The 23,528-nt window shown below is 37.1% G+C and overlaps 1 protein-coding gene across 2 annotated transcripts; it reads left to right on the top strand.

Moving 5' to 3' along the window:
• Nucleotides 1-8,346: 8,346 nt before the first annotated feature.
• Nucleotides 8,347-10,921, top strand: LOC116266415 (5-amino-6-(5-phospho-D-ribitylamino)uracil phosphatase, chloroplastic). Of its 2 annotated transcripts, XM_031647626.2 has the most exons (3): nt 8,347-8,511; nt 8,792-8,870; nt 9,328-10,921. In XM_031647626.2, exon 3 carries the CDS (start codon nt 9,526-9,528, stop codon nt 10,654-10,656), a length of 1,131 nt encoding a protein of 376 aa, XP_031503486.1. In that variant the 5' UTR covers nt 8,347-8,511; nt 8,792-8,870; nt 9,328-9,525; the 3' UTR covers nt 10,657-10,921. The 2 variants fall into 2 exon arrangements, with proteins under 2 accessions (XP_031503486.1, XP_031503485.1); XM_031647625.2 differs by lacking the exon at nt 8,792-8,870.
• Nucleotides 10,922-23,528: the final 12,607 nt, after the last annotated feature.

Here is a 23,528-nt window from a genome sequence, read left to right as displayed (position 1 = left end):
TCTTTATTTCAATAATAAGGTTTTTGAGAGTACATACGACTTCAGACCTTTCCTTCAAAAGGAAAACCCAGGTGACTCGAGAATAATCATCTACGATGACAAAAAAATAACGAAATCTTGACCTACCAGCAACTCTGCTAGGACCCCACACATCAACATGAAGAAGATCAAATAGTCTACAACTGGACGTACTAAGACTCGATGAAGAACTACTACGAGTGTGTTTGCCAAGTTGACAAGCTTCACACTGGAACGACTCTGGTAAGGAGAGATGTGGAAGGAGATGACGGAGCTTGGAGACAGATGGATGACCAAGTCTGAGATGCCACTGGAACGAGGAGGACAACGATGTGATCGATGATGCTGCAATACCCACGGGATCCGACAGGAAGTAGATGCCCCCTTTCTCATAGCCTCCACCAATCGTCTTCCCAGTAGGCAAGTCCTGAAATGAACATAAACCAGAGTCAAACGTAACACGACAATGTAAATCATTAACCAATTGTCCGACAGATAACAAATTTGTGGGAAACTTAGGAGCATATAACACATTGGGAATAGTCATAGATTGAGAGATCTTGATATCTCCATATCCCATAATGGGTGACAATCTACCATCTGCAAGTCTCACATGACGTATCTGAGGTAGTGAGTGTAGCACAGTAAACATAGAAGGCGTACTACAAAAGTGCCTCGATGCCCCAGAATCAATAATCCAAGTAGTACCTGTATCATGTGAGATAGTGTCAACAGACATAGCATTGTCAGTCATAACTGTGGAGGCCGATGGCTGAGTAGATCTGTGTGCTAGAAAGTCCTCATACTCTGACTTATTGATACTCACAGTCATTGTCTCAGGCTGAGAAGAAGATAAAGACCCATCTACTACTGATGACGCTGCTTGGGCCGCTCCAATAGAAGACTGTAAAGAGTTCTTCCCTAGCTTTGATGTAACATTTCTGCCTAAGGATGGCGCTGCAGTAGGACGACCATGTTTATCCCAACATCTGTCTTCCAAATGACCTATTTTCCCACAATAAGTGCACTGAAATCTCCCCCGACCTCCTCCTGACCCACGGCCCATGCCTCTTCCCCTGAATAAACCGCGTCCACGTCCTCCTGAAGCTGCTAAGGCAGAGGCATGGATATCACTGGCAGGTGAAGAGAGGGTCACAGCAAGACTACTAAGCCTGTTGTAGGCTTCAGCTAGATCAGGGATTTCTGCTCCAGTCAGCATCTGAGCCTTTGCTACTGCATATTCAGAGGAGAGACCCTGTAGGAATTTCGCAACCATAGACTGTTCACCATGAGTCTTATAACATGTTGGACATGGAGGACGTAATGCTTTAAGTCGCTCAGAGATGGACTTAAGGGAAGCGAAGTACTGAGCAAGACTTTGGTCACCCTGTTGCAGATTAAGTAGTTCCTCCTCTACCTGCAATATTTTGCTAATATTCCTGTCATTCGAGTAAGTCTGTTTCAAGAAATCCCACATTTGCTTAGCCGAGGTATAGTATGCAATAGTTGATGCAATTTGGGGTTGCACACTATTCATGATCCATGACATGACAATATTATTATCTTCCTTCCATGAACTATATTTTCCACTCTTTTCAACAGGTTCGTTTTCTTCTATAACATGCTCCTTTTGATGTCCAATCACAGACATCATAAACACATGAGACCAAATCTCATAGTTAGATCCATCTAACTTTACAGTAGAACCATACGAAAATGGATTTCCTCCACTTTTAACTTCATGAGAAAAATCAGATTTATTACTTTCAGCCATCATAAATCTGTCCACAAGAGATCAACCACCAATAGCGAGAGAATATATATATATATATATATATATATATATATATATATATATATATATATATATATATATATATATATATATATATATTTCTATTGAGAAAGAAACTGATCAACAAGAACCGACGTCCCACACGGCAACGTTAGATGCGCAGAAACAATCAACGTGCTGTCCAACTGTTGACAGCAATACCACAACAAAGAAGACTGCAATCTGAAGACAGAAAAACGCTGCTACCAGCAAGCCCACAACTGAAAACGAATCCCCACTGTTTGTATTGTTTGCGCTGACCAACGACTTATCTATTTATGCATCTAACGCTGTTGTACCACAGTTTATCCTTCAGAGATCATGAATAATGACAGCAAATAAAACAATCAACATAAACTTGCCATAGACGTCATAGATAGCAGTCCTCCACTTGGCTGCGTTGATCATATAACATATCAAACCATAGGCGATTAATCAGCGCAGACTCCCACACAGCTGCAATACTATATATACTTCTGAAAAATCCACGGCTGGAGTCTATTCACGCATCTGTCCTAGCGTGAATAGACTCCTCCACACTGTTCCGTTGCTGGAAAACAGCAACTAGAACAGGCGAGAGATGAAGAAGAAAGAAGACGGAGGAAGTAGAAGAGATCAAGCCTGAAAGGAGACGGAGGATCGCCGACGGTGTGCGTCACGTCCGCGCGCTGGCTGTGTGCTTCAAGTCTCCAGTCACGTCCGTAGCTCTGATACCATGTTGCAGCGGAGAAGAAAAGAGTGAGAGAGAGAAGCTGCCGTGAGATTGAACCTTAAGAACCTTTCCTTACGATAACCCTCATCTCTCTTATAAAAGAGATTAGGGTAAAAAGGGATTTACAAAATAACTCAATGGAAAATAAGGAAAATATTAAAGAGATCTTATAACTCTTTAATATTACAAGGAACCTCCTAAAACATAAAACTTTTCTTGTTCAACACTATCCAACTACCCAATATTATAAAAATCTCTACCGTGCTCCACAAATGCTTTAAATATAAATTCATCATGCTAACAAGATAATTATCAAGTCCCTTAGGGAAAATATCCAACAAAAAAATAAGCTTGTTCATTCCTGTTCACCCCTTTTACAATGCTCTAGCTGATGTAGGCTTGCCAGCGGCCACCTCAAATGCTCAACCAGCCACCAAAAGGTGAAGACAGTCCATTGCTGCCGCCTCCAACCCCCCGTATTTGTTGGAAAGAGGGGACACACATAATTCCCAAGCTGCAAGGGAGAGTTCCAAGGCGAGAGAGGGAATGGGAGAGCATGAGCATGAGAAGGTGCAGGAGAAGGACTATAAGCTTGACTGCGGTAGGGAGAGATCAGAGACTAGGAGGGAGGAGCGGAAGCACTGGACAGAAAGAATGATGGGGAGATTAAGATCGTCTGAGCTGGTATATAGTACTGTATATAACCTTGTTGAGATCCTAAAACTGTGTAATGTTCTACATAAAAATCAAGTCAAGTCTAACTCAGGCTCCACTAACCAAGATAAGCTAGAAACGTAGTAGATAATTTTTGTTCATAGGTTGCCAGTTGAAACTTCTCAATTGAACAAGAGGAATATTTCATTGTACCGTCTCGCTGGGAGCTAAGGTCCTCACCCTTCCCCAATCTTCCTAGGACATGCAAGTTGAAACTTTCTTAATTTATCTTAATGCCTTCCAATTAGGCACAAAATGTCTAGTATGTCGATATTTGGGGCCCTGTCAATTTGTTTACTTATTCAAACCATTGGCCAACTCACATAATTACATATCAGCCTATTGCCCCTTTTCTATTTTATGAATTCAAGAAATAAGTTAAGATATTTTAAATTGTCAAAAAAAAAAATTGGGACAAAGAGATGGTTAATACGCTTTGATATGATTCCGATAACTTTGCTTCCAACAATATTTAATCAAAGGAGATACTTAAAAGTCTGTTGCCAAAAGATTCTACCTTCGTTTTTTTTCCTTTCTAATGCTTTCAGTTGCATTCAAATGACACCTTGAAAAATGATTTTTGTGAAAATCCGGTTTTGTGAAAACCAATTTTTTTTTTATTTAGAAATTTCAAGAATCCAAAACCTCCAGTAAGGGTGGCTGGAGGATGAGGCAGGCGGGAAACTTCAAATTCCCTATATATATATATATATATATATAATATATATATATATATATATATATATATATATATATATATATATATATATATATATATATATATATATATATATATATATATATATATATATATATTTATTTATTTATTTATATTTATATTAAAAAAATTGAAATCTGCTAGCTACCTTTGTAGTTGGATGGTTATGTTCTTATTAAGTGTCGTTAGACGCTGCCACGAAGGTGTATTTTTTGACTAATAACCGCGGTCTAGCAATTGACCATCACAAATGCACCTTTTTCGATGGTTTTTAGTGGCACAAAATTTCCAAAAAAAAAAAAAAAAAAATCATCCGACCACATAGTTGAGCTGGCTGATTTTTAATTGCTCCCTATATTAAATATACAACTTGCTTCCTTCTCAAAGAATCAAAACTCTAAAAAGTCTGCACCCTCCCCTTTGTCCTTTTCCTCCAATACAAGCCCTTCTTGTTTGAAGATAAGGGTCAAAATGGATCCACACATTGCTTTTTCTTTCCTCATAGGAGATAGTACTTGGTCTCTTGATCCAACCTCCATGTATCTGGACCACAGTTGGACCTCACCAACCCAGCAGCTTCAACACTTGGGTTCGGATAGAAAGTTATTCCCAACAAATGGGAGCAAAACCAGATCATTTAGTAAGGTCCAAACACATCATCGGTTTTAAGTGCTATATTTAGGTGCCGGAGGAGAAGCCAAAAAAGTTAGCTGGCGGGGCACTTGATTAGCAACATTTATAAGTAAATATTAAAATTTACCAATTTAAGAAAAAAGTAGTTTGAAAAGGTTGGTGTAAGCAACTGCCCACACTAGTTCACATGTGACTACGCCATTGCTAGGTGTAAACGTGGTTGAAAACAAGCTTGGTCCAACTAGCCCGTTCACCTTCAACCTAGACCCTGTCGGTTTTGAAAAATAAAATTTTTACTGTTAAAACTTTCAATGTTTTAATTTAATGCACATAAAATTTTTGAAAAAATACGGGTGACCCTTGTGAAAAACTTTTGGAAATTTTATTGTTATAGTGCATACAGGCCAACGAAATGTGTTTATTTTTATATTGAAATCTCTTGGTAGTTTTTGTCATACATATAAGTGCCTTTCAAAAATTTAAAGTTATATAATTTGTGGTCTTTAACTCAAATTTTTGACCGGGTAAAGCTGGATATGGATCCCAATACAAAGGGTCGGACCAGACCCGATACCGGTGAACGGGGCCGGCTGCTCTGGCAGGTGGGACGGACGGTGCCTTACGGCAGTGGGAAGGTTCAAGCACGCCATCTATGAAAGGTAGGTTGGATCAAGGAATTGCCACGTGGCATCTCTCGGACCACCGATCTCTCTAGCGATAGCGTTTCGTAGGTGCAACCTCCCGTCAAAATTGGACGGTTTGGATACCCAAAGACCAGTTTGCCCTTGTTTTCTCTCCGTCACCACATCCGTCTAGGAAATCAATTTTACAACCAGCGAACGAGGGCGTTTAAATGTCTCCAGCCTTTTTTTTGTTTTTAAACTTTAAAAAGGAACTTGCCAATCTTCCACACTCGCTGTATTTTAAACAATGCACGACTTCTTATTGTGTTTATTTTCTTCCTATTAAAATTTTGAAACTATAATTTAACCCCTTCAACTCCACTTTTGCTTCATCTTTCTCTTTTATACATGCACATGTATGCGCAAGTGCATGCACAAACACATATCAGTAGCAAGGACACATGTTTGCTACTGCCTGTAATTGCTCACAAAAGTTCACATAAAATTTGTTTATTTTTATATTAATATGTCACCATCATTTATTTTCTTAAATGTTTAGGGGCCTGCCCTACCTCAAAAAAAAAAAAACAAAAAAATTATATGTAAATTTTAAAAAATTTCACTTGTCATACATAAAAATTTAAAAAAATAATATTTTGACCCCTATCAAAATATAAAAACTTTAATTCGACCCTTTTCATTAAAAATTTCTGCCTCCTCCCTTGAAAAAAACAAATATTCTTTGACATAAACCTCCTCGTGGTCATTTAGTTATTTATGTCTCAACTACCCCTTAAAGATTAGAATTTGATGTATTAAAGCTAGAAGCCTTCAGCCCAAAATTTCTAGGTCTACCACTAACCATATACACATTTAAATGTATGAAAAAAATACGGACAAATTTTGCAAGTTCGTTCCGCGGTTTCATGACGGCATTCGATCGTTATTGGTGTCACTCTTTACATAAACCGAAGATATTGGCATAACTCGTAGAGTAAAGACATGTACACATAACGGAGGAGTTTGTATTCTGCCTTTAATAAAGGTTAGAATATTCCTCGGCATAAGAAATGTTAGAATTTGTGCACAGGGATGTCAAGCGAATCAGATTCGAACCATAGATATACTCTATCATATCCACTTTTTTCAGATATCTATATATCTGGATTAGAATTCACATTCAAATTTGGATGAAAAAAAATGTATACCATATTCGAAACTGAGATCTGAATTCATAATCTTAATCTGGTTCAAATATGATTTAGATTAACATCCGAATCCGATTTTTAAACTGAACAAACCATATTATAAATATTGAGTATAAGGTATTTATTTAAAACTAACCATATTATAAATATTGAGTATAAGGTATTTATTTAAAACTATATCTGATCTTAATCTGAATTAGCTGAATATTTACTTAAATCTGAATCCAAGTAAGATCAGATGTCATTTCATATATTTGAATTCAATCGAAGACATCAATTTTTTTTTCATATCCAATTTCTTTTATGTAGCACGGTTGGATATTATATTTATTGACATCCCTGTTTGTGCATGCTCGTTTATTGTATGAAGGTTAGTCATTTGAGTAAGCAAATAGTCTAGAATTTGCCAACCAAAGGCTCGGTAAAACTTTTTTTTTTTTTGGTGGCTTTGGTTACCTCCCAACATGTGTTTCTTCACATGATTTGGCGTGGGTTTAGATCAGCTTGGTAATTAGAAAACCAAAGATAACATTTTATTGGCACCAAGAGGATAAAATTGGAAATATATTGAATTTATCTGTGCATTAATTATTATATATTTTTAAAACTTTTTTCATACAAACCATACGTTTATCTGCTTAATCATTCTTTTTCTTCTTCTTTCTTTTTAGATTGTGACTTCATTAATATGAATAATTTAGTATCCAGTCATGCAGTTTTGTTTGAAATGCTATTTCAGGGCCAAGCCATTGAGTGGGAAATTGCTCACCGAGGCCAAAAAATGTGATTTATTTCACATTGGTGGTCTCCAATTTACCAATTCATATATTGGTGCCCTTAGTTATTTGGCCGGTGACCTTCTATCATTTTATTATAACCATCTTTTTTTTGAATTAATGGTGCTTAGACAACAAATTTGCTGGCTCAAATAGTTCCAAAAAATAACTTTATCATGAAATGAACAATTTGTGATGCACTGGAAAATGCAGGTGTGAATTTGATGATATCTCTGTGAAAATTACAAAAAAGTCAATATTCAATAAAAAAAAGTTAAACATGGATTGAATAAAAAATCTAAATGGGAAGAAGGTCCTTGTTTTTTTGAAATAGTTATTTAGGAGAAATGGCCTTTGGTCTAAAATTTCAAAATCATATTTTTATACTTTTAAGGTTTCAACTAATAGCATAGCTACATTGTGATTGGTGTCGGCAGTTTCTTAAAAGTTTTTTATTTTTAAATAAGAATCGTAAATATTTATTATATATATATATATATATATATATATATATATATATATATATATATATATATATAAACAAGTGCTCTTCCACCAAATTTTTTTAACCGCTATTAGTTTTGGAAATTTTTTTAACGGCTATTAATTTTGACTTGCTTGAAGGTCTAGGTAAACTTATAACATAATTTTTAACATAGATATTATGTTTGCCATGAATTGCAATCCAAAAGAATATGAATGGACGTAGGAATTTTTTGTTATAGAAGTTAAATTATAGTTTTAATTGATAGCCCTTTCTTACCTTTGTTCTTATCAAGAAATAATACACGGAAACGTGAAGAGGCGTTCTAATGCACCGAAACCTGACAACCGTTGTAAAAATTGGAACATCCATGATCCAACCCCTTAAACGTGGGTCGCCTAATGGTGTGGTCAAGTTTTTTAAATCTAGGTTTAAAAAACAAAAGTCGATCGCAGGGCGTTTATGTGATTTGTGCAGTTGGTAACGGCGATTTCGGTCATTCGTTCTTCGTCGCGTAACCCCCTCGTGTCGGTAAGCAACGGATACTTCACAACGAAATTACCTGCAACAGCCGGTTGAAGTATAACGTGTATGTAAATCACACAGGCACGCGCACGCAAAGGAAAGGCCAGGGTGGAGAGAGAGAGAGAGAGAGAGAGAGAGAGAAGGAGGGTGAGGGAGAGACAGAGCATCTAGATTCTGAAGTTCTGATTTTCCGTAACATATCAAGCGATCTCTCCTCGCTCTCTCTGATTCTCCCACCAGGTTTCTGCACGTTGGATCTACCACAGGTTCTATATTATCTGCGTTTTCTCTTAATTTCTATATATCGTATTCGTGTTTGGTTGGTAGCCATAATTCTGCTTTTTGTTTGTTTGTTTAGTTGTCAAAGCTGGAAAAAAATCCGTTCTTTCTGCTCCTTCTCTTTTTTTGGTAGTTGGATCGGTAGAGTTTGTTTGGGTATGAAATTGATGCGTTTCTATATTGTCTTTTTGGGGTTGGAACAGTTCCGGTTGCGTTTTTTTTTTCCTTTGTTTACAACTTCTCCTTCTTCCTTCCTTGGGCAAGTAGGTTTGGAATAACCTTGGTTGTGGGAAGCTGCTGCTGTGTGTTGAGAACATCCCAGAATTTGTTTGAACGTGGAGAAGAGGTCCTCTTTTCCCTCTTTTTATTGTGTATTTCTGTTGGGTATTCGAAAACTATATAGTTTAATTTTGATTTGTAGTGTTTCATGAAAAATGGCATCATATAGCTTTTATTTTCCTTGTTTCTTAATTTTTCTCTGATAATTCAGAAAAGAAATATTGTGTAGCTTTGTAACATAAAAGTTGCTGGAATTTGATTGAAAAGGGATAAAACTCTGTTCTATTTCGTTTTCGACCACTATCTCAGCATCGGTTCCAAAATTATGGAGTTGAATGTTGATTTAGAAAGCTCGTTGAGATGGGAAGTGCCTTTGTAACCCAGTTTGATCCTGTGCAAGTGCTTGTTTGATGCTCCAGTGAAGCAAAAACCAGAAAGTTGTGCCTTTTTTTCTATAGCTTATATTAGGCTGTGATCTAGCTGAAGGAAAAGACTGATCTTTTGTTTTTAATATGTGAAAACAGCAAATTCCGAAGTAAAGAAGTATCACTTAAGAGAACTCTTCTGATTCTTGTGGATTTGGAAATCTGGAATCAGGCTTCTGGATTCCTTGTCAATAAGGTGAAGGTGAATTGAAGCACACATCAAGGATACCGTCTTCTCCATTGCATTAAGGCATTTGATTTAGACCATCTGGGCGGTATTTCAGTAGGTGAAAAATCATGGATACGATAGCCGCGGCACCTCTGGTCAGTTACAGGCCTGTGTATCAAAGATCCCCTGATAACCTCCATGTTTGCTACAAGGATAAAATGCGATTCAGTTATTCTCAACACGCCATGTTCATTTCTGATTTTTCTGGTCAAGGGCTCAAACCAAGAAATCCAAGGGTCAACATGACAAGCCTTTACAGTGCAAAGTCTGAAATCCGAGCGTTTGCAATGGAGCTAACAAAAGAAGCCCGGTCATCTAGGGAAGGGGACAGATTTCCTGGGACTCTGAATTATGCCACAGAAAGAAGTTTAGGTCCTAAACTGTGGCCGCCACCAAACAAAGCAGATGACCCTTCGTTGGCAAACCCTTTGCTTCGTCAAGAACGCATGGGCTGTGGTTGGCTAGGGGTCATTTTTGAAATGGAAGGAGTCATTATTGAAGAATCCTCTGATCTGGAGAATAGGTCTTGGTTAATGTTAGCCCAAGAAGAGGGTAAACAACCACCTCCTGGTTTCATTTTGAGAAGAATAGAAGGAATGAAGAATGAGCAAGCTATCTCCGAGGTTCTGTGCTGGTCCAGGGATCCTGCTGAATTGAGAAGAATGGGGTTGAGGAAGGAAGAGATCTATCAAAGCCTTCATGGTGGATTTTACAGGCTTCGAGCTGGGTCACAGGAATTTGCTTTGAATTTGATGAAATATAAGATACCTATGGCTCTAGTATCTACACGGCCTAGGAACCATTTAGAAATGGCTCTAGGAGCCATCAATATTGCAAATGTTTTTGCTGTTGTGGTTGCAGCTGATGATGTACATAGAGGCAAACCCGATCCAGAGATGTTCAGTTATGCTTCACAACTTCTTAATTTGATACCTGAACGATGTATTGTCTTTGGCAATTCAAATTCAACTGTTGAAGCCGCCCATGATGCTAAAATGAAATGTATAGCAGTTGCAGGTAAGCATCCAATGTATGAATTGGGTGCTGCTGATTTGGTAGTCAGAAGATTGGACGAGCTATCTATAGTGGATTTGAAGAATCTTGCTGATATAGAAACGGAGTTTGAAATGCAAGAAACAGAGGTAGAGCTGGAAGAGGATCCATCAACATCCACATCTATTGCAGTTGATTTCTGGTAGTCTCAGTGTATAAAATCTTTAAGATTAGTTTCATCTTTCCGAGGCATGGATTACATTGTATGCACTAGATTTTAGTAGTGCAACATTGTCGCCTCCTTGTATATAATTGGTGGGGTTGTCTACATTGGGCACCTTTCCTTCTATTGTATGTATTATACACACTGGATGCTGATTTAATGATGTATGATATGTAAAACAGCACGAAGAAACTCATCATCTCTTACAAGATAAGTGTTAATACAACTCAGTTTCCATCCTTTATCTATGCTTTCTCTAGCGTTCGAGTGTTCTACTGTGTCATTTCTGCATATTGCTTCTGTCATTGTTTCATGTTATCTTGGCCATCACAGGGTAATGGTTGAACCTTAACAGATAAACTATGGAGTGGTCTATTAGCACGGACGCATGGTGAGTAATAACTTGTGCGACCATGCATGTCAGCAAAAAAGGAGCCACATATTGCTCGGTCTTATATGTGCATGATATATCCTATTGACATCTGCACTAGAATTGTTTATTGAACAATATGGGCCAAGAGGATGCGTATATGATCCAGAGCCGGATCTGCAGATTGACTACTTTTTGTTTCTACCAGTTTTATATGAATTGTCAGTTTCCTAGTGTCACGTGATCGGGACTCTCCAAGTATTTGACATTGAATACCAATTTCGCATATTTTTGTCTTTCTAGCGCTTGTGGTTGTTACCATGGCTGTGGAATATAATGTCTGTTGACTGTTTTCTACTAATTTCCTTACTATATGGCAACATGCTGTTTTCAACGACATCAAAAATACGAGTTCCAGTTATGCATCAGAATTTTGCTTTTGCAATTTTAATTCCCTATCGTAGAAAAACTTGTTTTGACATTGTTAACCATACATGCCAACAATCACGCATATTTGTATTGATATAGCTTACTTACATAGCTTGCATCAACAAGGGCTTCCTTTATCCCTCTTTAAGTTTATATCTTGGAATTTGTCAATATGTCTTGCATTCATATGCATGATAACACTAGAAATGTGTTGGAGTTACTGAGCCGACCTACTGTCCACAAGTAGGCTTATCAGAAAATCGAAGTCTAGGTCATTAGCCAAACTATATTATATACTTTATTGCAATTCAGGTAAGGAGTTATCTGATCTTAAAGGTAAAGAGTTATCTGACCTTAAAGACACCTGTGCCACAAACACAATCATAAAGGAGAGATGTATGCTGTGAAGGGTGAAAAGATGTTGCACTGGTGGGGTTTTGGTTATATGTGGCTAGGACAAAATGGGGGGCGCCAGCATTCTCGAAGGTGTCAAATCTAGTCTAACCGGACAAAGATTGTTCCAGATTTGGATCGCTGAGTTGCTTCCACAGCTATAAATCCTTTTCTTAGCCAGTCTCCTTTATGAGATTTTCCGCGATGCCAAAAATTATGCAACTTACAGTAAATGTTTAGACCTTATAAAAATGTATAGGGAAACTGAAAAAAGTGCTAAACAATAATGTTCATGAAACTAGTAAGGAACAGTAAACTTGTCGTTTATAGCCATACAAGTGAAAACAAAAAGAATGAAAAAGGAATTATGTATGCTTACGGTACCTAAAGTGGTTATCTATATCCTAATATTTATGTTTTAACTGTATCTGAAAGCATTTCAAATTTGTACCGTCAATGTTTTAGCCAAAGCTGTTTCCACATTAAGATAAGGACATCTTTGACGTTATTGCAGTTGTACTGACCTACTTTACACTGTATCCACTAAAATAAATACCTTCTCATGGATCTTGAATATAGTGAGGACATGAACATTAGATCCAATGTGGAAAAGGTTATGACGGGCATTGTATTTAGGTTTTTCACCTAGGTTCCAAAGCTAAGGCTGTGCCTCGCCCAACTTGGACAGGGTTCAAGCCCAAAAATTAGGTACCAGGCTGGCCCGATAAGTTGTTGGGGCCCGGTTTACCGACTCCCTCCGATTTGGCCTGATAAGTTATTTTTAATTTTATTGAATGATATATATAATTACATATATTTTATGATTAATTATATATATATATATATTATTTTATATGAAAAAAATATTTTTAAATGTTGCCGGGCTCAGGTTTTGGATGTCAGGCTGGGTCCGGTTCACAGTCATAGGCTGTGGCCCAGCCAGAGCCCGACTCTTTGTTGGGCTGAGCCGGCCTATTGCTCAGCCTTACCCATAACAGCCATCGATTTGTGGGGGTGGGGGAGAAGGGGAAGAGGTTAGACTCCTTTTTGGGTATTCTGGCCTCACCATCCCTCTCCCCCAAAAGGCATGGTAAATTGTATTTGTTTTTATGTAGGTATTTCACTCATGTTCCGAAGCAGTCCTGAATTCTAGGGGCAAAGAAAGAGAGAAGGGGTTATGGAGTATGTCTCCCATCCTCTCCCCTGTTCTTTTTTTTAGGTGTTGTAAACTGTATTCATTTTCATGTAGGTGTTTGTAAATTATATTTGTTTTCATAGAGGTATTTCACTCAGGTCCCGAAAAAGTCCTGGATTCTAGGGGCAAAGAAACAGACAAGGGTTTACATCCTCTTTGGAGCATCACTCCCATCCTCTCCCCGCTCCTTTCTTAGGTGTTGTAAACTGTATTCATTTTCATGTAGGTGTTTCACTCAAATTCCAAAGTAATCCTAAACTTCAAGGGCAGTGGCTACAACCTTTTCAGGGTATTATGCATGTATTCGAAAATGGACTTTTGGTTGAAGTCTAGGAGTAATAAACCCAAAGTGGTTGATGGTAGGGGGTTGGGCCATAGATGTGAGATAGGCAGTCAGGGTTCAGTTCCTCTGTCCATCACTTTTGTGTAAACTAAAGCTGGGTGTAAATCTTAGGGTGAAGACAAAAAGACTGTTGGCTGTTGGTTCCCTGAGAGTTCAGATATGTTTCCCCACTTGGACTTCCATAGAGAAAGAAAGGCACAATAATGTGTTTTGGGAATTTTGTCTTCTACAATATTGATTGATTTATCTGTTAGCCAGTGAAAAGTCCTATGCAATCAAGTAAAATTACTATTCTGATATTCGTTTTTGCCTGCTCTTCTGATATTTTATTTGTCATATAGCATTTTGTTGTGGTAGGTTTTTCTATCTGGTAAACTGTTTGCTGCTTGTATCCAAGCATCCATTGGATATAAGACATGACTTTCCTCACATGAACTGGTATAAGCAAAATTTCTTTTCTTACTGAGTTGGTATGTTTGACTATCGCCTGTAGTAAGGAATGGCCGACAAAGGACTGGTTGGCCATGAGCAGGAGGGAGGAACATGAGGTGAACAATAGGCGAGGATTGCCAAACTGATGTTAAAAATATATTTGGTGGGCCTATATATGTCACATTATCGTACATTACATGTTATTTGTATAGATAGACATAGGGACGGAGCCAGAAATTTTTAATGAGGGAGACCGAATTATAGTTTCTAAATTTTGATTAGGGCTGAAATATCATTTTTCAAAATTTTAAAAATAAAACAAATGAAATTTGTCAAGATTTACATGTACTTTTTTTTTTTTTTAAATTTTGAGTAGGGGCCAAGGCCCATCCTACCCTGGCTCTGCCCTTGGATAGACACAACTTAAGGTGATCTAATAAGTTTGAGTCGGTATCATCTAATTTAACATGAATTATTTGTATAGAAACTAGAGAGGATCCATATATAGTTTATGATGGACATAATAATCTTTTAAACCTTCATAAGTTAATAAATAGGGTTGAGGTCCCTAAGGCTCAAGGTTAGGAAAAATTCTATTATGTGATTTCCTTGATTTCCATCTTAGAGGATTTTGTGTCACACCTTTGAAGGCTCTAGAAGATCCACCGGATTATTTTCCAATTGTGCGATGGACACGGTATGCTTCCGCTAGCTTCTCTATGTTGAGCATGATTGATTTTAATGGTTTTGGCATGTATAATACATTTGTTTGTTTATAGTTTATACCATCAACTGACTCACAACAATGTTCAAGTAGTGACAGCAGGTGGAGGATTGTCTGAGCCTAAGGGGCTATGAAGCAGCAGGGATGTGAAGGAGAAAGGGAAGAAGAGAAGAAGAAAAAGAAAGAGATACAGGGAAAGAGGAAGAGGAACAAAAGAAGGGAACAGTGAAAAGAGAGAAAGAGGGCTAGCGTGAGGGAGATAGATGTAGCCATGTAGGGAGGAGAAAGTTGACAGCAAAAGAAAGCTAGAGAGAGAGAGAGAGAGAGGCAACGTTACTCAAACTTTGCCACAAGAAGGGAACCATGAATAAATAGTACAACATAATAGCTCAATAGGAACTTCCGATGAAAGAGGCCTAAAACAATCGGGCAAGATTGATGAGGGAGAGTGAGAGAGAAAGAGGCAAAAAAAAGAAAAGAAAAAGGGCAATTAAAGAAGAAAGCTTAGAAAAGCAAAGATAAGGAGGAAGAACTAGAGGTTTCTAGAAGCCTCCGACTTTGTGAGCATAAAAGGAAGGGGAGTTTGACAAAGAAATATGGGTAAATGGGGAAGAGGATCTTAAATGGAATGAAATTAGGGAAAATTTGATGAAGAAATATGGGTAAATGGGGAAGAGGATCTTAAATGGAATGAAATTTGGGGAAATTTGATGAAGAAATATGGGTAAATAGGGAAGAGGATCTTAAATGGAATGAAATTTGGGGAAATTTGATGAAGAAATATGGGTAAATAGGGAAGAGGATCTTAAATGGAATGAAATTTGAATAAAATTCAGGCGAATATGAAAATCACATAGATTTATTTATGAAATTTAGTGAAATTTAAGAGAAATTGATTTTAGATATATTAAGATTTGATGCTATGCAAATTAACACAACATAAGATTGAAATTGCCTTGAAAATCAAGTGCAATTCAAGTGAAATTGGCGCGAAATTTGGTCGAATTTAAGTAAAATTAAAAATGGTTTTGAAATTCAAGCAAAATCCAATGAATCCACTTAAAAAATATTTAAGGAAACCTTGGTAAATTTAAAATAAAATATCATGAAACTCATCTAAAAGTTCTTGAAAATTTATTGAAATGATTGGAAATGACTTAAAATGAGGGGAATTGGTTAAAAAGTTCACTAATCATCATAAACCTTTCAAAATTATGGAACGCATGATCATGACTTTCTGTTATTTGAAAAGGAAAAATAATTTTATTTTGTCTAGCTGGATATCCATCATTGGAAGGATTTAACACCAAAATTCTTGGATATCCTCAAAATAACTACGATTGAGATGGTTGAGTGCCTAGTTACAAGAATACTCTACCACAAAAGAGGAATTTAGCCACTCGAAATGCATGAGCGATGAACTGAATTATTCTTATGCCCTAAGTCACATGAATATGGGTATGAATTCGTATACGAGGAAGCAGATGCAGGTACAAGCACAACAACTTTAAAAAATGTGGGCATAAGGGTACTATATATATATATATATATATATATATATATATATATATATATATTACATCAAAATCTAAACTACTCTAAAAAACACAATGAAAAAGTGAGTTAGAAATAAACTAATTATTCAAGTACATTAAGTAGTTTAAATCAGTTTTGATTTGAAAAGTATCAAGTGTGTCCAAATACCCACTTTGGCGTGGCATGGATAAAAGAAGCATACTGAAGTACCCATGTGACTTAGCCTATGTCTTGATCGAGTTTCATTAGAGATGTATCACCAACGAGGGGCAGAATAAAAGAGAATTTGAACAAAATCACAAGCAAAAGATGAAGTCACAAGTAACATAATTTAATGAAGCTTCATAAATTCATAAAAATCAGCATACATCAGAGGCAAATGTGGGGGAATATAAAGATAATCGATTTAGCTTCCACATTAAAAATAGAGATGTTCGATCCCATTCATCTAGGCTGACTATTGTAAGAGACCAAATACATAAAAGAACGTCAACAATATCAGATCCTTATAACAGGTTGGCTTCTTCGTCTTGATCTTCTGAGTCTTACCCATTGACTTACAATGGCCAGCCTTTTGTTTCCGTTTGGGTACCTCTAATGGCAAGAGCAGAACAACTTGGGATCGTCCAATTGAACGAGTGATTTTGCCCTATGGAGCATAGCTTAGCTGGTCGAACTGGTGGGCCGGTCAAAACCAGGTTGTTAGTTAAGTTCTTGTCGCCGCTACTATCCTCTGGACTACAAATAGTAGTAGTGCGACACTCTAACTGATGGTGGTAGAGTAAGGCGGTTGTAAAAATTTATGGCTACAATGCATGCCTTAATAGGTATAGAAATGGTTTTAGAAAAATACTTCCAAAATAAACACCTTTTACCTCCCATTGAAATCTTGAGCGATGGAGCGAGATGATCACGGATGTAGGGGTGAAACCTAAACTACATTAAAATTGCCTATTTTGTTCGTTTCTTTTTTCTTGATCTACCTCCTTTATAAAATAACAATTTGGTATCAGACCTAGCAAATTAGATCTTGTGAGGCCGAGTTCTTTTGGTTGTCATCTTTCTTCCTGTGTGTGCTGATCGTTGTGGTTGGCAACAACTCAAACATGTCGAACCCCACAATCAGAGCCTCTAGCCAGCTAAGTCCTCTTCTACAATCCCCTGCTAATACTTCCTTAATGTTAAGATCATGTCTGAAAACTATTTACTTTGGGAATCTCAGTTTGTGCTGCTTCTCATGTTGCATGACTTATACGGTTTTATTGATAGATCTAAACCTTGTTCGAGGAAGCATTTGACTGATGGAAACAAATAAGCACAAAAATAAATCCTGAATATATTCCTTGGGTTCTGAAAGATCAACAAAGCCTATACATGCTCAGATAGTAGGCTGGAAGACATCATTAGAAGTGTGAACCACAATGAGAATTATACATGCTGCTCATTCTTGACAAAGATCCTACAACTACGAAAAGAAGACTTTATCTCTGACTGATTATTTTCAAAAAGCTTGCATGCATTGGCTTGCATGGCATCAAAGCCAGTTGATTAATACAACATGGTTATGCATATTCTCAGGGGACTTCCATCTGAATGCGGATAGTTCAAAACATCTATTGCAACAGAACTGAAAAAATTTCCCTTGCCGAGCTGCACGAGCTGATACTAATCTAAGAGGCACAATTAAAAGATCAAGAAAAAAAAATCGTGAGTCTCCCATCTGCTGCTCATTTTCTCTTATTCAATAGATAATAACAACAAATATCGTGGATGTGGTGGACATGGTAGGGTTCTGACTTCTAAGAGCACACCACCCTATGCACACAACAAATATGCACTAAAAAAAGAAGTGGAAGTTAGAGTATTTTGGGTTTTTTTTTTTAAATGTCTTTTTTTGTCTTTTCATTTTTAATACTTTTTTGTCCTTACAAAAAAGATTCTCCTTCTTATTGATAGGGGCATTCTAATGCACATATTTTTGTGCACCAAGGGGTACCTATAACCAGCTTCGGGTTTCATGGATGAGAATGGATTACCAGGTAGTTTGTTAGTATTGTGATAAACTTTGGACATGCGGCCAAAAATTGTTTCTAGATCACTAAAAGGAACCGGAACCAGCAATCATAGCCTCTTCATGCCAATGTCTCAAACTCGAAGCAAGATAGGAATCGATTAGGCTTACAAATAAAAATTATTGGTGTCTCTTGACTTCAAATATCTGATTCAAATGTTAATATTTCAAAAGTATTGCATGTTGCAAAGATTATGCATAACTTACTCCCAGTGCATCATTTTGCTGTGATAATAATGTTTGTTTTGAATTTCATTCAGATGTATGTATTATAAAGGATTGACAAACGGGCAAGCAATTGGCTCTTACCAAACTAAAAATGGTATATATCATTTGCACTTGATCAAACCTATGCACTTTGGAGATACAAATAAAGTTGGTTAGATAGTTGAACAAACTATATGGACTGGTGGCACCAGAGGTTCAGGCACCTAGCTCTTAGCATAGTTCAGAAAATTATTGACCAATTTCAACTTCCTCTTTCTAGCAATAATGGGAATAAAAACATGGTGTGTGAATCTTGCAACGTGCCATGATTTGCCTTTTTCAAGTTCCATAAATTCTACTCATGAACTTTTCGAGATTATTCATTTTGATGTTTGGGGGCTTGTGCATGTGACAAGTCTTGATAATTATCATTATTACACTCAGGATGCTTACCCAATTATATGTGGGTCTATTTGCTTGTAAACACATCCGATGTTGCTCGACCATTTAAAATTTTCAAAACTCAAGTTGAAAATTTGTTTTGAAAAATTAAGAATTTTCAAAGCGATTGTGAAGGTGAATATGATACTTTTAAGGACATGTTTCAGGAATAGGGCGTTGAGCGATGGATTTCATGTCAGTAGCATGAAAAGCTTAGTGACTGACATCACAACATAGTTGAGGTTGGTCTAGCTCTCTTAAAATAGGCAAATCTACCATCGACATTCTGGGCATCATGCCTTCTCCACATATGTTCATTTGCTCAATCGCCTTCCACCAAATGCTCTGTAGTCATAGTCATATGAGATTCTATTCAAATGACATCCAACTATAATATGTTTCAGGTCTTTGGCTGCACCACATATCACAACCTTCAACTATATAGGAGTCATAAGCTCTATATCATGCATAAAGTAGGGGTGGAGGCAGAAAATTGTTTTCATAAGTATTAAATATATGAACAAATTTTCACTTGCCTCGCCCCTGGCGTAAAGGCTGTAAATGCTTGAACCCAAAAAATAACAAGTTTGTCATTTCTCGACACGTGGTGTTTGATGAGTCAAGTTTCCCACCAAAAAATAACAAATCACTAGGTATGCTGCCCACTTCTGCCGAACTTCCCTTTGTTCCTTCTAATCCTGGTCTCCCATCGTCTACACCACAACCTCCCTTACCCATTCAAACTGACACCCAATCAAGCTTTTCACTTGATGCGGCTACTAGTGACAATGCCTTAAATCTTACTCCCCCTAACCCTCATTATCCTCATGCTCTACCCTCGTTACGAACCCACCATATGGACATGAGGTTCCAAGATGGGACTGGAAGTGCCAAAGTTTACTTGTCAAACAAGTACCCCTTTCCTCTTGTTCTTGTTGCCCAAAACCAATAAATCTTTGAACCTAAGACTTCACTGGCATGCTGCTCGGCATTGACATTGGATTCAACCTATGCATCAAGATGTATGCGGTTCTTCACTACAATAAAACTTGGACTCTTGTCCTTGCTAATGTAGCAAACCATGTTATTAACTGCAAATGGGTTTTCAAAGTTAAGAGCAATGGAATTGTTGAATGTTACAAAGCTCAGCTTATTAGAAAAGGCTACAATCAAGTTGAAGGTGTTGACTACTTTGACATATTTAATTCAATAGCCAAACCCACTATTATGCTCATGATAACTTTTATTGTTGTTTCTCATTGTTGGATCATCAGACAACTTAATGTGAACAATGCTTTTCTACTTGGAGATTTAATCAAACAAGTTTGTATGACCCAACCTCTAGTTTTTCTTGATACAGAGAGACCAAATCACATCTATCACCCGAATAAAACCTTATATGGGCTCAAATAGGCAAAATGTGTCTGGTTTCGTCAGTTAAGTGACACATTTTTCTATAAGCAATTTGTTGGATTCACTAATATGTTGCTATTTGTTGTCTCGCAATGAATAATTTTGTTATATGTCATTGTTTATGTTGATGATATTTTGGTGACAAAAAACTCAAAGTAGCATATTGATAAACTTATTCACTCTCTTAGTCAAGAATTTTTCTTCCCAAGATTTAGGCCATCTACAATATTTTCTTGGTATTCAAGCCATCAAATAGCCCGCGACATGCTATTATTGCGACACAAATATGCAGATGGTATTCTCCATTGAGTAGGAATGCTTAGATGCAAACCCATCTCAATTCCTCTATCGACCTCACTTTCTCTTACTAAATCTCGAGTTCCATTTCAAGATCCAAAATCTATATTTAACCATCACAAGGCCACATCTCTTGTTTGTAGTAAATAAAGTCTATTTATGCAAAACGCACCATTGATCATTGGTGCACAGTTAAGCAAATTCTTTCTGCATGTCAAGGAAAGTATTCACTTTGGTCGACAAATCCAATCTGGTCCCAACTTTCAACTTAATGTTTACTATGATGTTGACTAGGCCAGTGTGTCATATGACACAAATCAACTGGAAATATTTTAGTTTTCCCTTGTCCTAATCTCATCTCCTAGAGCTCTAAGGAACGAAGTACTATTGTTCATTCCTTCTTTAGGGCCGAATATAGATTTATCACTAATATTGGCGCTAAACTTTTGTAGATTCAATATCTTCTCAAAGAGCTTCATGTTCATGTTACTTTTCCCCTTGTTATTTAGTATGATAATGTCTATGCCACATGCATGACTACCAATCGTCCTTCACCATCAAAGCAAACATATAGAAATTGACATCCATTTTATTAAGACAAAGTAGCAAAAAAGCTTCTTCTCATCTGACATGTCCCTGCCACACATCAACTCATAGACACTCTTACTAAAACATTGCCCAAGTCATCATTTGTTGCTGCTAGATCCAAACTCAATGTCCTTTTAGGAACGTTGAATTTGAAGGGGATGTTATCCAAACTCAATCTGGATCCAATCAGGCTAGATCAAGATCTTCACCAAGACAGCTCAATAATGGTGTGATGGCTAAAGGTGGCAACTATGATCCTCTCAAGTCAAACACAGTTGTAATCGATTGTGATAAGGAGAATAAAAAATTGAAGATCTCATGAGATATGATGAATTGTAAGGAGATGAAATCAAGGGAAAGAAGTTATTCACTTTCCTTACCTTGTGTAACCTGAACCATATACTTGAGTGGAACCTCCCATCAAAATATTGAGAGATGGGGATAGATAACTGCGCATGTAGGGGTAAAACCTGAACCACGTTAAAATTGCCTGTTTTATTCTTTACTTTCTTCTTGATCTACCTCTTTTATCAAATCACAATAGAAAATATGATGCAATCCAATAAAATTTGCTTAACATGGTTTTACATTACATAGCCATTTCCAAGGCCCCTTTGGCTTACAAAAGCTAGTGCAACCACTGAGATTGACATAAGTTAAAAATTAAGAAGCTTATGATTTTTTTTTTTTGTGGTTTTTTTTGTTAAAGGATCTCATTGTATGGCTGCTACACAATAATACTCATATTTGATAGATGTCACCAGACCAAAATTATAGTGTGTATGTGATTCTATGATTTATGTGGCAGTACTTGATCCATATTCGATGTTATTTTTGTTAATGCTTGTGAAGAGATGATAACTTAGATTATTGGTCTTTAATGGTCATATATACATAATCAAACATCCCCAATGAGAAGGAAGGTGGTTTAATGTACACCAAGAAAATTGATTAGATATTTTAGTTGAGGTTAAAGTCCAAGAGCACAAAATAGGTGCTTTTGCTCTCCAAGTATAAATGTTGCATTTTCATTATTGAACACAAATACTTCATTAGTCCAAAGGGACCAAAATCCTTGAATTGTCAACAACATGGGATTAAGTGAAAAAAGTCAAAACTTGTGACTATGTCTTGCCATGATACTCAAATAAGGTTAAGAAATACTCAACTAAATCCTCGAGAAGGCCGGTGCAACAATTGGAGCAAGAGCTGGTAGGCAGCCAATTTTGATTTCTACTCCTTGGAGTGTCAAATCTTTGTATTGTAAAAGGAAGACTATTGACGTGCAAATTAAAGCGCGATAGAGGCAGCACCCCAAGGCACTGAAAGCAAGTCATGTACCCTAAAGGATGAGAGGTTGGGTGGGGGCTTCGGCCTTGTGGTGAGAAACCCTACCCACTTGGAAGGCATACTCAATGAAGACATTCATGAATATGAGCTAAATTGATGGATCAGAAATTACTTGAGGAAATCAAGTTGGTAGCTTTTGGCCATTTTCATTTATTGAGGAGTGTAAGGTCACTCCCTTGTGCTCTGCCACCCATGCATAATCTACGTTTGTGGGTAGTTGAACAGCTGCATGCACACGAGCTAGTATCAGACGGGAGGGCCTCAGTAAACTCAGAACTAGGTTATACTATTGTTTAAAAAAATGCATTGAGAAAGCTGACAGTACTAGCAACGTCATGAATGATACCGCAGTTGATGCTAGATGGAACTATAGTTTGATACTCGTAATACATCTATGCGATAAGTAATACTAATTGAATAGAATTTAAATAAACGTGCAAGGTTCAACATGCATCATATTGGATGCAGCGTCTATATATGTGATTTTGATTTTGAGTTTGGCTTTCATTTAACGGGGTACTTAATGTCATTGTGGCTATGGCACATGCAACAAAACTTTGCTAGAGCAATGGAAGCTTCAAAGTTTGAACTTTTTCATTCTTAATGTGTATTCTTTTAATTTTTGGATTCATAATAGCTATTATGGATTGAATATTTATGCTTTACGTATTTTGTTCTTGTGATGCCAACTGAACAAAAAGAAATTCAATGCACCAAAGAACTAATTGGTTTTGACACCTATATTTGGCAGCATTTTTAAAGTGCAGCACTTTGGCTGCATTCTTCAAGAACCACTGTAATTTATAACCACTTGTGACTGCTACTAAGTTGATTAGCTTCTATCTTGTTTAAGGACATGTTTTTTAGTGAGCAAGAGGTTAAAAGCTCATCACCCGAAAATGACACCAAGGCCTCTAGGGTCCTGACCTATGTCCGAACCTAAGAGAGATACAACACTCATCAACTAAACTGTCACGTTCCCACCTTTTATAGTCCAGAAGAGTAATTGGTCCTCACGAGAATCAAACAGACCACAGGCCTTCTATGTGCCTGCCTGCCTGACCAG

Source organism: Nymphaea colorata, chromosome 12 (genome assembly GCF_008831285.2).
Source record: "Nymphaea colorata isolate Beijing-Zhang1983 chromosome 12, ASM883128v2, whole genome shotgun sequence".
Lineage (NCBI taxonomy): Eukaryota > Viridiplantae > Streptophyta > Magnoliopsida > Nymphaeales > Nymphaeaceae > Nymphaea > Nymphaea colorata.
The sequence above is the reverse complement of the archived record's forward strand: the minus strand, read 5'-3'. Positions and strand labels throughout refer to the sequence as shown.

Coding starts and splice junctions, on each gene's coding strand:
- LOC116266415 (XM_031647625.2), top strand. CDS start 9,526: ATGGATACGATAGCCGCGGCACCTCTGGTCAGTTACAGGCCTGTGTAT.